The sequence below is a fragment of the Nanorana parkeri genome, unplaced genomic scaffold, assembly GCF_000935625.1.
Source record: "Nanorana parkeri isolate BGI_ZX_2015 unplaced genomic scaffold, ASM93562v1 scaffold1440, whole genome shotgun sequence".
In the NCBI taxonomy this organism is placed as follows: Eukaryota; Metazoa; Chordata; class Amphibia; order Anura; family Dicroglossidae; genus Nanorana; species Nanorana parkeri.
This window is the reverse complement of record NW_017307708.1, coordinates 47,959-61,330: the sequence shown is the minus strand read 5'-3', so window position 1 is coordinate 61,330 and position 13,372 is coordinate 47,959. Positions and strand designations below refer to the sequence as shown.

General features: G+C 40.1%; 1 protein-coding gene across 1 annotated transcript; it reads right to left on the bottom strand.

The window, feature by feature from the left end:
- Positions 1 to 565: 565 nt before the first annotated feature.
- Positions 566 to 1,339, bottom strand: LOC108798260 (olfactory receptor 6C3-like). The gene has a single exon (XM_018569992.1). It carries the CDS (start codon positions 1,337 to 1,339, stop codon positions 566 to 568), a length of 774 nt encoding a protein of 257 aa, XP_018425494.1.
- Between the last annotated feature and the right edge of the window lie 12,033 nt (positions 1,340 to 13,372).

Sequence of the window (13,372 nt, the reverse complement as noted above, 5' to 3'; positions counted from 1 at the left end):
GCTGTGTTAATGGTGGCTGTGCAGTTCTCAAGGAACTCTGCGGGGTTAATGGTGTCTGTGCGGCTCACAGTTGGTCTGTGCGGAGTTAATGGTGGCTGCGCAGCTCTCAGGTGGTCTGTGCGGAGTTAATGACAGCTGCACGGCTCTCAGGTGGTCTTACGAGGTTAATGGTGGCTGAGCGGTTCTAAGGTGGTCTGTGCGTAGTTAATGGTGGCTGCGCGGCTCGCAGGTGGTCTGTGTGGAGTTAATGGTGGCTGAGCGGCTCTCAGGTGGCCTGTGCGGAGTTAATGGCGGCTGTGCGGTTCTCAGGTTGTCTGTGCAGAGCTTATGGTGGTTTGTGCAGGGTTAATGGTGGCTGCATGTGTCACAGCAAGTGCAATACTTTCTTCAGGCTTCAAGCCTATTGCTGGATAGAAGACAACTGTAATCATTTAATCAGAGAAACAGATTATAATAAGGAACATTAATTGAATGAAAATACAGCACAGTGTGTGGTTACACAGCCCCCCTCCCCCCCCATAACAAGAACCCCAGCAGAACAATTTTGTTTCGGGATTAAAATTCCCTAGTGTTTATTATATGTCCATAAGGTATGGTCAATAATTTTTTTAAGAGATGTTTTCACGTCCTTATTTCTCAAAGTATAAATAAGTGGGTTGAGCATAGGAATAAGGACAGTGTACAGTACAGAAAATGATTTCCCCAGAGAGGTTGAATACTGCGATGTTGGTCTCATATATATGATCAGTATTGTCCCGTAGAATAGAATGACAACTGTAAGGTGAGACACACAGGTGGAAAATGCCTTCTTTCTTCCAAGGGCAGAACTAATCCTTAATATGGTGGAGATAATGTAGAAATAAGAAGTAAGTGTGAGGCTAAAAGTAGTAAATCCTACAAGGGAACCAAAGATTAGGCTCATCATTTCAATTAACATCGTGTCAACACATGACAGTTTGACTAAAACCGAATAGTCACAATAGAAATGTTTAATGATATGTGAACCGCAGAAAGGCAGTTTTGCTATCGCAATTGTATGGGCCATTGGATCCAGAAACCCAATGATCCAGGATAATGCTGCTAACAAAAAGCAAGATTGCTTATTCATTCGGACTGAATAATGCAGAGGATCACAAATGGCTACATAGCGATCATAGCCCATAGCGGTCAATAGTATGAACTCAGTACATGTCAGGCACATAAAAAAATACAACTGTGTTATACAGCCTACATGACTTATTCTACCATCTCCTGTGATGAGAACAGAAAGAAACTTTGGCTGGATAACAGATGAGTAGGAGATATCCAGAAATGAAAGAAATCGTATAAAAAAATACATTGGACTTTGAAGGTGTGTACTGTGGAAAATTACAGCTGTGATGAGAAAGTTTCCAGTTAATGTTAGAAGATAGATGAGAAGAAACACTAGGAACAGAGCGGTCTGAATTTTTGAGATGTCAGAAAATCCCTCAAGAATAAATCCAGAACCAAGAGTTTTATTTTCATGCATAGCCTTTCCAGTACCTACAGTTTAATGGGCAGCATATTAATAAAATATTGTTAATATACAACATAATTTAAAAATGTAAAGAATTACAAACCAAACAGAAAAATAAAAATGTGATCCAAGAAGCATAGTTGGATGTTTATTTTCTTTATTGTTGCTCTTGACACCTTTTTTAAATAGATGTTTTGTTTAAATATATAATTCCTATTTCATTTAAATGTCTGGACCCAAATACAAGTTATATGAAAAATGTATATGAAAACTAATTTTTTTTTATTCTTCATTCCGCTCATTGAATTTGCCCAACATAGAAGTTTACCCCTTTATTTCTCATTCCCCATAAATACAAATAATACCACTCCCCTTGAAAAACAAAGTTGTCTGCAGCATTTTGGAAGTTGGAAGAGTATAAGACATCACATAACTCAATCATTGGCACTTTATTAAAAGTGATTTTGCCTCATGTGGAATTTTACATATTTATGTCTCCAGCCCAATAAATACAGATGATACCAACACCTATTTAAAAAAAAAAATATTTGAATACCACTGTCATGAAATGTGATGCACTTCCAAAAGTAGCAGTTTATACATAAATATTTGAAATGAATACCATGAACATAAAAAGTAAGCAATGTGTACAACAAAGTAGGTCACTGGGTGTACAGATGCTTACTTAAGAGATTATCTGATTTTCTACAAAAAATACTTTCTGTACACTTGAAACACTTAAAACTGCTTGGAGGAAGTTTTTTCTTTTACTCTTCTGTTTTTGAAAGGTGGAAAGGTGAAGATGAAGTATGGAAGGTGATTTAGCACGTTGCAAAGCTCTGCAACCTTTTATTGGCCATGTCATCCTCTTGGATTTAGTTGTATAGTATGCCAAGAAATTACTGTTTAGAAGACTAGGGAAACAAAAGTGCAAATTTTTATATCAGATAAAACAGTTCATGTACATGCATTTCAACAGTATATTAAGTTGGATGTTTACTTCAACAAACATTACCTGGTTCATCTATAATATTTAGCTTCTCCATATGTCAGATACAAGCTCCCTTTCTCATCAGTTAAATTTTTATTATATGCAAAAAAGATTGTTATCTCCTTTTATGGTAACTCTAGAGCAATTGCAAACTTTGCTTTTACCTGAAACATTCCTAATAGTTTGGCCATTCTAGATATGCTTGGCCATGTCATATTATAAAACATAAAGAAGAAAAATAATAAATATGCACTTGCTTATTCAAGCATATGTATTAAAACTGGAGAGGTGCCTAAATGCTCTTTTCTTGAAAGCTCGGAACAGTAAGAATATACTGTATGTCTGACTATATATAGGTAAAGATAAAGTTGTGAAAATCAAAGTAGACATAATTGTGGACTAAGGATATCCTCATCTGTACCTGTTTGTACAATGTCAGCAAATTATGTTTTATGGATGAATTACCTATTAAAGCCTTATATGTGATGCCGCTAGGCTAGGGAATTCTCTTGTTTCACAGAGGCAGCAACACCCAGGAGACTAACACAGCTCAAAATGGCAATGGAAAAGCTGAAAACAACATTTGAATTGTTATGTGAATGTAATTATATCTGTAATGTTAACCACTTCTCGTCTGGAGCAATCTCTTTTGCATGCACATCATAAAATCAGAATTTCTGGCTAGAATTTGCAATTTTGCAGGTCACAAGATATTTGCACAAATGTTTATCAAGCCAATTTAAAAAAAAAAAAAATACACTAAAATGAATTTTAGCACACACACACACAGAATACAATTCCCAATTTGTCAGTAAAATATAAAAGATGGGGTCATGATGGGTAGATACCAAACATGTTAAGCCTTAAAATTGTGTGTGTGTACATGAAATGGGAAGATGAGCCGCTGGAACTGTGCTTATTACGCTTGGGTCTAGCGAAGAGACCCACCCTTCTAGTCCCGGGCCTGCACGGTGGATAGGATAGCACACTCACTAGCTGTATACAAGTGATCGGGCAGGTCTATAGCCACCCAAACCCTTTTATATGAAAGCCAGGGACTGGCTGTAATAAACGGTACAGACGTGACCTTGGTGTAACCACTTTAGGACCACACCATTTATATACATGTTGCCTGATGTGGTTAAGGGAGCTTACCATACATCACTTATTACCGTGTTTCCCCGAAAATAAGACAGTGTCTTATTTTTTTTTTTGCACGAAATAAGACACTAGGTCTTATTTTCGGGGGATGTCTTACTTTCGGGGAAACACGGTAGCACATACTAGGGGCGATTCAATATAGCGTTTGTAAAACCTTTCTGGTGGTACAGTTGCTCTTTAAGTCCTCTGCCTAATTCATGACAGCCTTTAATGCCCTGCCCTTAATTCATGGCAGCCTTTTCAACATATGAAACAGATTTAAGCAGTTCTTATTTGCACCACTTTTACAATACGGGTGCTATGGTTAAGACAAACTTAAAAATAATTACTGCTAGTTTGTAGATATTTGTGTTATTTAGTATCGTATTAGCACTTCATGACGATTATTATAATTTTTTTTAAGTGCAACACATTCTTTGTAAAATTTAAGGTTTAAATTATTTGATTATCTTACAGTCTATTCACTATAAACTGAAGAGTTTGGAGAAGGCAGGAGAAGTGAACAATCTAGACCAAAATAGTTGATTTGCAGAAATTCTCCAATTCAGCTCACTTTCCAGGTCAGCTGTGTTGTCCTAGATTGTTCTCTTCTCCTGCCTTCTCCAAACTCTTCAGCCTTTTGTGAATAACCCTGTTAGTGTTGCAGCTATTTATGTTAAACTCAAAATTACCCATTTAGAATACTTTGGGTTGTCTAGTTTTGAAAATGGGAGTATTCATGTATTTATGGGACATTGTAGAATACAATTATGGGTGTTTTATTGCAGCAAAACATATCGGTATTATGATATGCTGAATAAAATATGTGTGTGCATGTTTGGAAAAAATGTTTGGAAAGCCCTTTTTGTCCTCTAAGAAACAATATATAATAGATGTGGGTGCACTTGATGTGAAAGGGGTAAATTATAGTTGAACAGACATATAGCTCAAATGCTATGTTTTGCTTACGTTCAGAACTTGGACAATTGCCTCCGTCCTTAAGGGGTTAAGTGTAGTTACATAGTTACATAGTATTTGGGGGTTGAATGGGCATTAATGTGGCAGATGAGGTTTAATGTCGATAAATGCAAAGTAATGCACTTTGGAATTAAAAATAAACAAATGGGTTATACAATTATGGGTATGCCGCTGGGGAAGTCAGAAATGGAGAAGGATTTGGGGGTCATTGTAGACCACAAACTGAAAGGTAGTTTGCAGTGCCAGGCTGCTGTAAACAAAGCTAGCAGGGTTTTGTCCTGCATCAAAAAGGGGAACTATTGAAGGGACGAGTCTATAGTTTTGCCACTTTATAGATCATTGGTTAGACCTCATCTGGGGTACGCGATCCAGTTCTGGTCACCAGTACTAAGAAAAGATGTCCTTGAGCTGGAAAAAGTCCAGCGGAGGGCAACCAAACTAATTAGGGGTATGGAGGACCAGAGCTACGAGACAAGGCTACTAAATTTAAACATGTTCACATTAGAGGTGAGGAGATTAAGGGGGGATATGATCTCCATGTACAAAATGTTCAATGGTGACAGCAACATTGGCGATAAACTATTTAAAATTAACTACGTTACAAAAACTAGAGGCCATAACCTAAAATTGGTGGAAAAAAAATTCCAGCACAAGGGGCGAAGGGGGTTCTTCACAGTTAGAGCGGTTAAGGTCTGGAACTCACTGCCACAGGCAGTGATTTCAGCAAAAAAAGTGGAATTGTTCAAGAAACTTTTGGACGATTTTTTAAGGGACAGTAATATACATGGGTACAAGTACTCCTAAAAACGAGATCCTATAGGTTGGACTTGATGGACTAATGTCTTTATTCAACCTCAAATACTATGTAACTATGTAACTATGTTAAGAGTAAGGCATGTTTGTGTGCGCCAACCTCTCCCGCTACTAACTGCTAGGAAACTGTCAGGAGCAGAGTGTCCATGGTTGCTAGGATGCTATTGACTGCACAGTGTCGTCGGTTGCTAAGATGCTGTTGGCTGCAGAGCCAACATCAACTTAGTAGCCAATGAAGCTATTCAGTCAACCGCGTCCTAACAACCAATTACTTGATGGCTGAACAGCTACTGAGGATGAAAGTGCAGTATGGACTCTCCGGTCCCAGTGCCACAACTAGCATGCCTCCATGCAACAAATTTGTGTACATGTTTCTGACATGTTTTTGGTACATGAATTTGTCGCTAGTTGAGACATGTGTCGCACTAATTTTAGACAATTTTCTTATAGTAAAGTATCTACTCTTTATGAATTGCAGGGACTGCACATAGATTAATTAAGGTATGAACAAAACTTTTTTAGTTTTGGATTAAGCAATGAAGAGTGTGACAATAATAAGGTTCGATGCACTCAAAACTGAGTAAGAGGGATCGTATGCCATAATGCCACCCTTATTTTCCCAAAATTCATAATTCAGGGACCAAATCATAAGACTGAATAGTTAAGCTTCACAAGCAGGCTATAAAATATCACATTAGGTATTGCAAATTTGCAGTTCGAGCAAAGGCAGGAGGTCTGCCAAATGTTGTTATGCCATAATGTAAAGAAGACTAATTGGTCATATTAAATGCCCTAAGAAATCCATACATCTAATGTATATTATGTCTTGTCTCTTTTAAATGGTCATTTCATTCTATTAAATCATATGTTGCTCATTAGACTATAAAACTGCATCATCTGGAAATACCGATATAGTTAGAAAAGTGAAATAAAGGAGGGTCCCCTGATATAATTAAACACATTAGTCCCCCTATATCGCACCCTCAGCCTTTTGATTGGGTGGGGTTTATTCAGTGGCACTTTCTAGAGGGTCCAAGAAAGCTGCTGGAATTGGCAGCAGACAGCTCTCAATTATAGATCAAAACCATGCCAGAGCCATTATAGTATATTTAAATCTGGGAGATAAATCATCTGATTGAGGCCCCTCAAGAAAAAACTAATCCAATAAGGATTTGCAATATTCTTCATCAGCCAAAGAATCAACACCAGAGGGCTCAGAGGCTGCTACAGCTACAGGAATATTAAAGATTCAGGAGGAGGTGTAGAAGTTTGCTTATGATCTCAGAGTCAGCAAACATAGTAGCAGCTTTACCCATAAAATCCAGCATCACTGCGGAGAACTCCTCCCTGGATAAGTCACAGGAATGGGCCACACCTGATGGAGCTATGGCAGACTACAAGGAGTGTTTTAACTGGAGCAGGGAACAATGATCCGGGCTATCAATGTCAGGGGTCTGAGGAGGGACACTGCAGGCCACCCTAGAGCTATTAGAGAATCATAAGCTGGAGAGGTCTGTTGCAGCAGGACTGTTCCTCTTGCAATTGGGATGTGACATGTTGCACTGCTTAACAGGAACAATCTAATAGATAACACCAGGTAGAGACCTTTGGTACTCACAACCAGCTGCTAAAGGCTGGAGAGATATTAGGCCAGAGGTGACTAGGTCACTGTAGGTTTACTGAAGTTTAAAAAACGTATGTCTCTTGCAAAGAGGAGCGTGAAGATGCTACCTCAAACTGAAAAGGTGTTGAACAAAAGTGTTGTATGTGAATGCAAGATACAGTGACTAGTGTTGCAGCACTTAATTTTTTTTGTGTGTTAACGCTTTCCAAAGAAACCAATGGAAGAGGGGGGTAATGGTGGTGTTCAATATGACCAATAAATGCAGCAGTCCTCATGCTCAACCCACATGGCGTACTCTTTAACCCTTTTGCTGCCAGAGCATTTTTTGCACACATGTTATAATCCACATTTTAGGCCTGAAAATTATTTAAAACCCATGAGAATTATACAGTATATTTACTGAAAGCACAGACCCTGTAGAATAAAATGGTGGCAGTTATAAATGTTTATGTTGCATGACATTAGCGCGACTCTTTATCAAACTCAGATTCAAATTTCAGCTAACAATACGCAAGTTAATGCTAGTGCACAAAAACACAATACCACATTTGTTTGTAAAATATAAAAAATGAGGTTGTGCTGCGTAAATGAATACCCAACATGCCAAGCTTTAAAACAGGGTGCGCTCATGAAACAGTGACAAACTACGGTACCCCAAATGTTCCATAATTTGTAAAAGCCTGTACAGGTCATCAGTTTAGAGTTATCCATAAATATTGGCCCTAGAATTATTGCTCTCACTCTGGTGCACGTGGCCATACCTAGCATGTATAGTGCAATCATTGTTTTCGTATGTAGGCGCACCTGTCACACGTTTACGTTAGTATGTGAGCATGAGCAGGGGACTTAAATACCAAAAAAAATGTATTGAACTTTTTTTTTAACTTTTTTTTTTCTTAACTTCATTGCTTCCACATAGGGGGCTCACAATCCCCCTGTGTGAAAGCCTATTAGTGGTGACAGGTATTCTTTAAGGTGAAATTGGGGATCTATTAGACCCCTAATATCAACTTTGCACTTCAAAGAAGCTGTTCAAGCACAGATTGTATTTTAACAGTTTCACTCCCAGCTTCTTTAGCCACAAAATGACTGTTGAGAATCAGAAGTGATGCATCAGCATCGCTTCTGACTTCATTCAGTGGGAGGCGATCAGCGAATGTTTGCTGGCCTCTCTCCAGGCTTCCCGCCAACACTCATGATGCCGGTCCAAGCAAGAAGCAGTTTACCAGCCCATGGAAGTGATCTGGCGGCGGCTCAGCCACCAAAATTTCTTCCAGTATAAAGCTGACAGTCAGCTTTACGCAGGTAAACAGAGTCCCAGCGGCTATACTGTTTACAGAGGCCGGCAGCCAGCGCCGTAAGGGATATGGTGCTGGCAGCAAAAGGGTTCTTCAAAGACTGGCTCATACCACCAGCCAAGGCTCTGGACCTGGAAAGCGCTTTGTAACTAAGGGTCCCCACACACCTTACGATTATCGTCCGATAATCGCGGGAAATCCCGCGATCGTACAATGATCGTAAGGTGTGTGGAAGCCGTGCGACCTCTACTACTGTAAGGTCGCACGACTTTAAACTTACGGACATGTTTGAAAACCCGCCGAGCATCGTACGATGTTCGGCGGGTTTGTGGCATGTCCGTACGATAACAGCCGCACAGGCCGGTGTGTGCAAGCGCACACTGCCCGTTCGGCATTGCGGTCATCGGAAGCCCGCCCCTCAGGGGCGTGGCTTGCGATCATCGCAAGTACGATCTGCCTATGCAACATAGGCAGATCATACGTTTTTTTAAATACCTTGCAACCATCGCAAGACAAAAGTCTTGCGATGGTTGTAAGGTGTGTGCCCAGCCTAACACAGTACACTAAGGCGTGGAATATGCCACAGGCAGAGCCCCATGCTCAAAGGTCAGGTTTAAAGTAGGCCCTGCAATCTTTGGTCTAGAGGGATCCGGTCACAAAATCTACAGCCAAAGAAATGCTAATTCGGATAGCTGCTCAGAAGCATGTAAATGAAAAAATAAAATAATATTAATAGTAAAATTGGCAAACTTTTCTCAGTAGAGAAAAGGTCTCCATCCTCCTAGGACACTAGAAAAAAACCTGAAGCATGGTGGAAGGGGATATACCTGTCAAGCCAATGCTTTTTTGTTTGCCAGTGTCAAAATCCTTCTCTAGACGACAGTATGGGGCTGATTTACGAAGCTGCGAGATGAGAATATATGCGCGCATATACGAACACTTGTGCGCAGGATTTTCGCAGGTGAATATGTACCATTTGGAACCCATTCACAACAGCATATAAATAATGTACACATTTCGATTTGTGTGATTGGCATATATGTACTGTTGTTGTTATATTTTTGTGTCTGTAGATTTATCAGTTTTCTGATTTTGGCCAGGATATTTGCATTGCTGTATGTGGATTAATTCTACTCACTTGATGCAGGATTTGAACCAGGGACATAGGTGTTGTGCGGCAGGTCCTCTAACCGCTCAGCCACTGGGCTTCCCTTTGCTGTTGATTGTTGCACATCCCTATTGAATCCTCAGCATTTTAACACGCCATGCGCGCGCGTTGGTAGTATTCATCAAGCATCTGTATAACCTGCATACGCTTCCGCGCCAAGCGTATACGCGCGTGCGCGCGCGCAGTCGGCGTGTTTTTGCATGGCGTGTTTGTGAGGTTAGTAAATCAACCCCTATGACTCAATCATCTCAGTATAACTGAACCCTGTGTCAATTAATGAATGATAAATAAAAAAATACTTTTAATAATTTAATCATTTTAAGTACCGTAGTTTTTTTGCCATTTCACATGTGCTTATGGGCACTAAAATTAATTTGAATGTAATTTTTTCTAAAAATATAGATTTGATAATCAGTTGCACAAAAATTGCAACTACTATCTTTTTATTCTACAGGTCATGAAATATATAATGTTTTGGGGGTGTTAAGTGTTATAGCATATGTGAAAAAGGCTCTGGCAGCAAAAGAGTTAAACCTAAAGACAGAAATTATGGCACCTTATGTTAACTAAAGCTGGCTGTACACTGGTAGGTAAAACTAGTCAGAGCATTCGATATTGCAATCAGAGACTGGACAAATCTTGCTGGAAATTTATTTTTGTTTGAACTTTTCAATTTTGGAAAGTAATAGAGTTTCTCAAACAAAATTCACCTTCACTGTTAGAACGTAATTAGTCTAAAAAACCTTTTCTATTATGCCCCCTCAAATTTTTTTTTTTCATCACTACATTCAAAATCAATCGCCAATTTTACCTCATTACCTATTAGAAAATCGAACAAAGGTTCTGAAAACAAATTTTTGGGGAATTAAATTCTACTGGTGTATGGACAGCTTAATCACACCAGCTGCGCTAAAGGCACAACGGTTGGTGTGCATCACCCGACACAGTGGTGATGCGCCACTCCCGGCACATTGCAATGTGTACTTTTTTTTAGTAGAAATTGATTTAAATGTCACAAGTGACATTTCATTCAGTTCTACAGGCACAGCAGGGTGCAAGGTCACATCACGCTGCACTGAAAAAAGGCACTTTTTTTTTCAGTGCACACCACTTAGTTCCCATTGCATCGTTAAATGCTCATTTTGTTATGGGTTGAAGAATAAGGTTACCGTAGAACTAAAGCCCAACATTTTTTTTAAGGGAGGGTTATAAGCTTTTTTTGTCATCTGTGTGCCACAACAGGAAGTGAGAGGAAATTACTCCCAAGTGAGGGAACTCACTGGTGGTCAGCCGGGTCAACAGAACTAGTATCCTCATTGGAAGATTTTTCCCCCCATTCCTGATCTGGTGAAAACCCAAAATTTGGGGTTTTCTTTCTTTAACACTTTTGGTGTTAACAGCCACCATGACAAATAGAGATGGTGAATCTCCCTAACGGGGACACAGACAGCAATAAATACCTGACAAGTTTTCCATATAACGTTGAAGATGTCTGCTGCACAGTGCACACCTTACAGTGTTACAATATAAATAGGATAGATGCTCGAAGAGACCGGCACGGATAGCAAAACCTTAGAGATCTGATGAAGACCACCAGCACTCCAAATGCAAAGAAAGTCTTGTCTATTGCAAAAACATCACATACGTCAAAATTGTCAATGTTTCAGGGCCATGCAGGGTCCCTTCCTCAAGGGGACACAGTGACAAATCCCTAATCCCGATCCACTCTTTCCAAAGCAAAAAAAAAAAAAAAGCTTTAGCTTGAGTTGCACTTTAATTATTTACCTACTTCAACTTTTCCAGGCAGCAGGTGTTCTATTACACTCCCATGATGTGGAAGGGCCATAGCCGTCCTCACGTACAATGCAGGACTACTGGTTTTGCGCTGTACGTGATAACGTCATGGAGCTGCGACTGGTAAAGAGGATCAGCTTAGGGGTCCAGGCTTTCAAAGTGAAGGAAGCCTGCTGAAGCAAATAATAAGGTAGGTATTTCACTTTATTTCTATCCGCCCTTGACAAAAATGAGCATTTTTGACGTGTGGAGGAGGGCCCATTGTAAGAGTTTGTTTTGCAGCTTCTTAGATAGGCAAAAAGAGTCAAACTATTGATTCCTAAGTTTTATTTTTTCCGAAGGTAAATTAACCAGTTAAGGACTTTGCATGTGTGGCCCACACCCTAAACAATGTAATGAAGCACTATACTTTGGGCATATGCCCTGTCCTTCATCCCTGCGTGATACAAAGCTTCTAAACTTCACTGAGATATAAGGTATAATAACATTCGGCCTCTTTCACACAGGCGGTGGACTTTAGGGCTTGTTCATACTACTAATCAATATATATAAAGCTGTGTGGGGGGCTATTGATTTTGTTTATGGAATGGAGGGTGGACTGAGCAACTCAGAAAACTGTAAATGTAAATAAAATACGTGCAAATCATACAGTTGAGTACAATCCGTGGTATTTTTTTTATTTGCACTAACAGTTAAATTTAAAAGAACCAGCTTTCAGGGTCTTCTGAAACAAAGGGTTAATGATGGTTTGAATAGTTAGAAGCTGCCTTTTTTTTTGAGCTGCCTTTTTCAGCACAACATCGCACATGTATGGTGTGAACAGGGCAATAGAAAACAATACGGGTGCGGAAAATGCATCTCGATGGACATGCCCATTCATTTTGCATTGAAATGCTGCACTGCAAGTGTACATGGTTCTAGCATGGTCATGTAAACTTCAATAGGCATGTTTGGCAAGCAGCGCCGCCTGCCAAACATGTCCATTTATTGGACATAGACGTCACACAATCACAAGAGCCAACGTTTCGAGACCACGCAGGGTCTCTTCATCAGGGCATAAAGAGTGACATAAGTCACTCTTTAGGTCCGCCCTCTGTGACACGCCCCGATCCACTGTGACACGCCCCCACCTCGGAGCTGTTCTTGGCCGCGCCACTGTAGGAGATGCGGCTCTGTTATAGCGGCAACGGCAGTGTACTGCCGTCGCCGCTTTAACAAACCCGCGTCCTCTTCCATGCGGCCTGAAAAGGGCATGGGGGTCGGTGACGGGCCCCCTCTTTGGCTGTGGGCCCTCGGGCAATGCCCAACTGCCTGTATGGGCAGTCTGCCCCTGCACTGCGGGGGCTCTTGTGATTGTGTGACGTCTATGTCCAATAAATGGACATGTTGGATTATTCTACTGAGTGCTGGTGATTCCTTTTCCTACATTGTGTCTGCACGGTGCCATCCGTGTTCATCACTACAAGCACCATTGTCTACATAGGCCTGGATTGCTGCAAGGTGTGCAGAGGATTTCCCCTTCTATCCAGCCTGCCAAACATGACATGCTGAGTTAAATTTGAGAAGCCAAGGCAATATATGTGATCATTTAGGGGCAATGTATTCAAACCTTTAGGGGCTAGTTAATTTGTAGGTAACCAGTCAGGAAGGGGAGGCAGTACAAACACAGATCAACCATCTGCTTTTATAACTTAACCTTATTATCTCATTTTCTATAAGTATAATCTTATTCACTGTTTCATGTGCAGATAAAAGGGGTGAGCTTTGGTGTCAGTTAAAACAATGTAAGGTGTAAAAAAAAAACTTCCTATTGAAATCATCATTAACCCTTTGTTGCAGAAGACCCTGAAAGCTGGTTCTTTTAAATTTAACTGTTAGTGCAAATACAAAAAATATCACGGATTGTACTCAACTGTATGATTTGCACATATTTTATTTACATTTACAGTTTTCTGGGTTGCTCGGTCTACCCTCCATTCCATAAACAAAATCAATAGCCTCCCACACAGCTTTCTATGTATTGATTAGTAGTATAAAGAAGGAGCGAACAGTGCCATGGAAACCGCAT

Bases quoted from the DNA above. Each gene is read 5' to 3' on its own strand.
- LOC108798260 (XM_018569992.1), bottom strand. From the start codon at position 1,339: ATGTATTTTTTTATACGATTTCTTTCATTTCTGGATATCTCCTACTCA.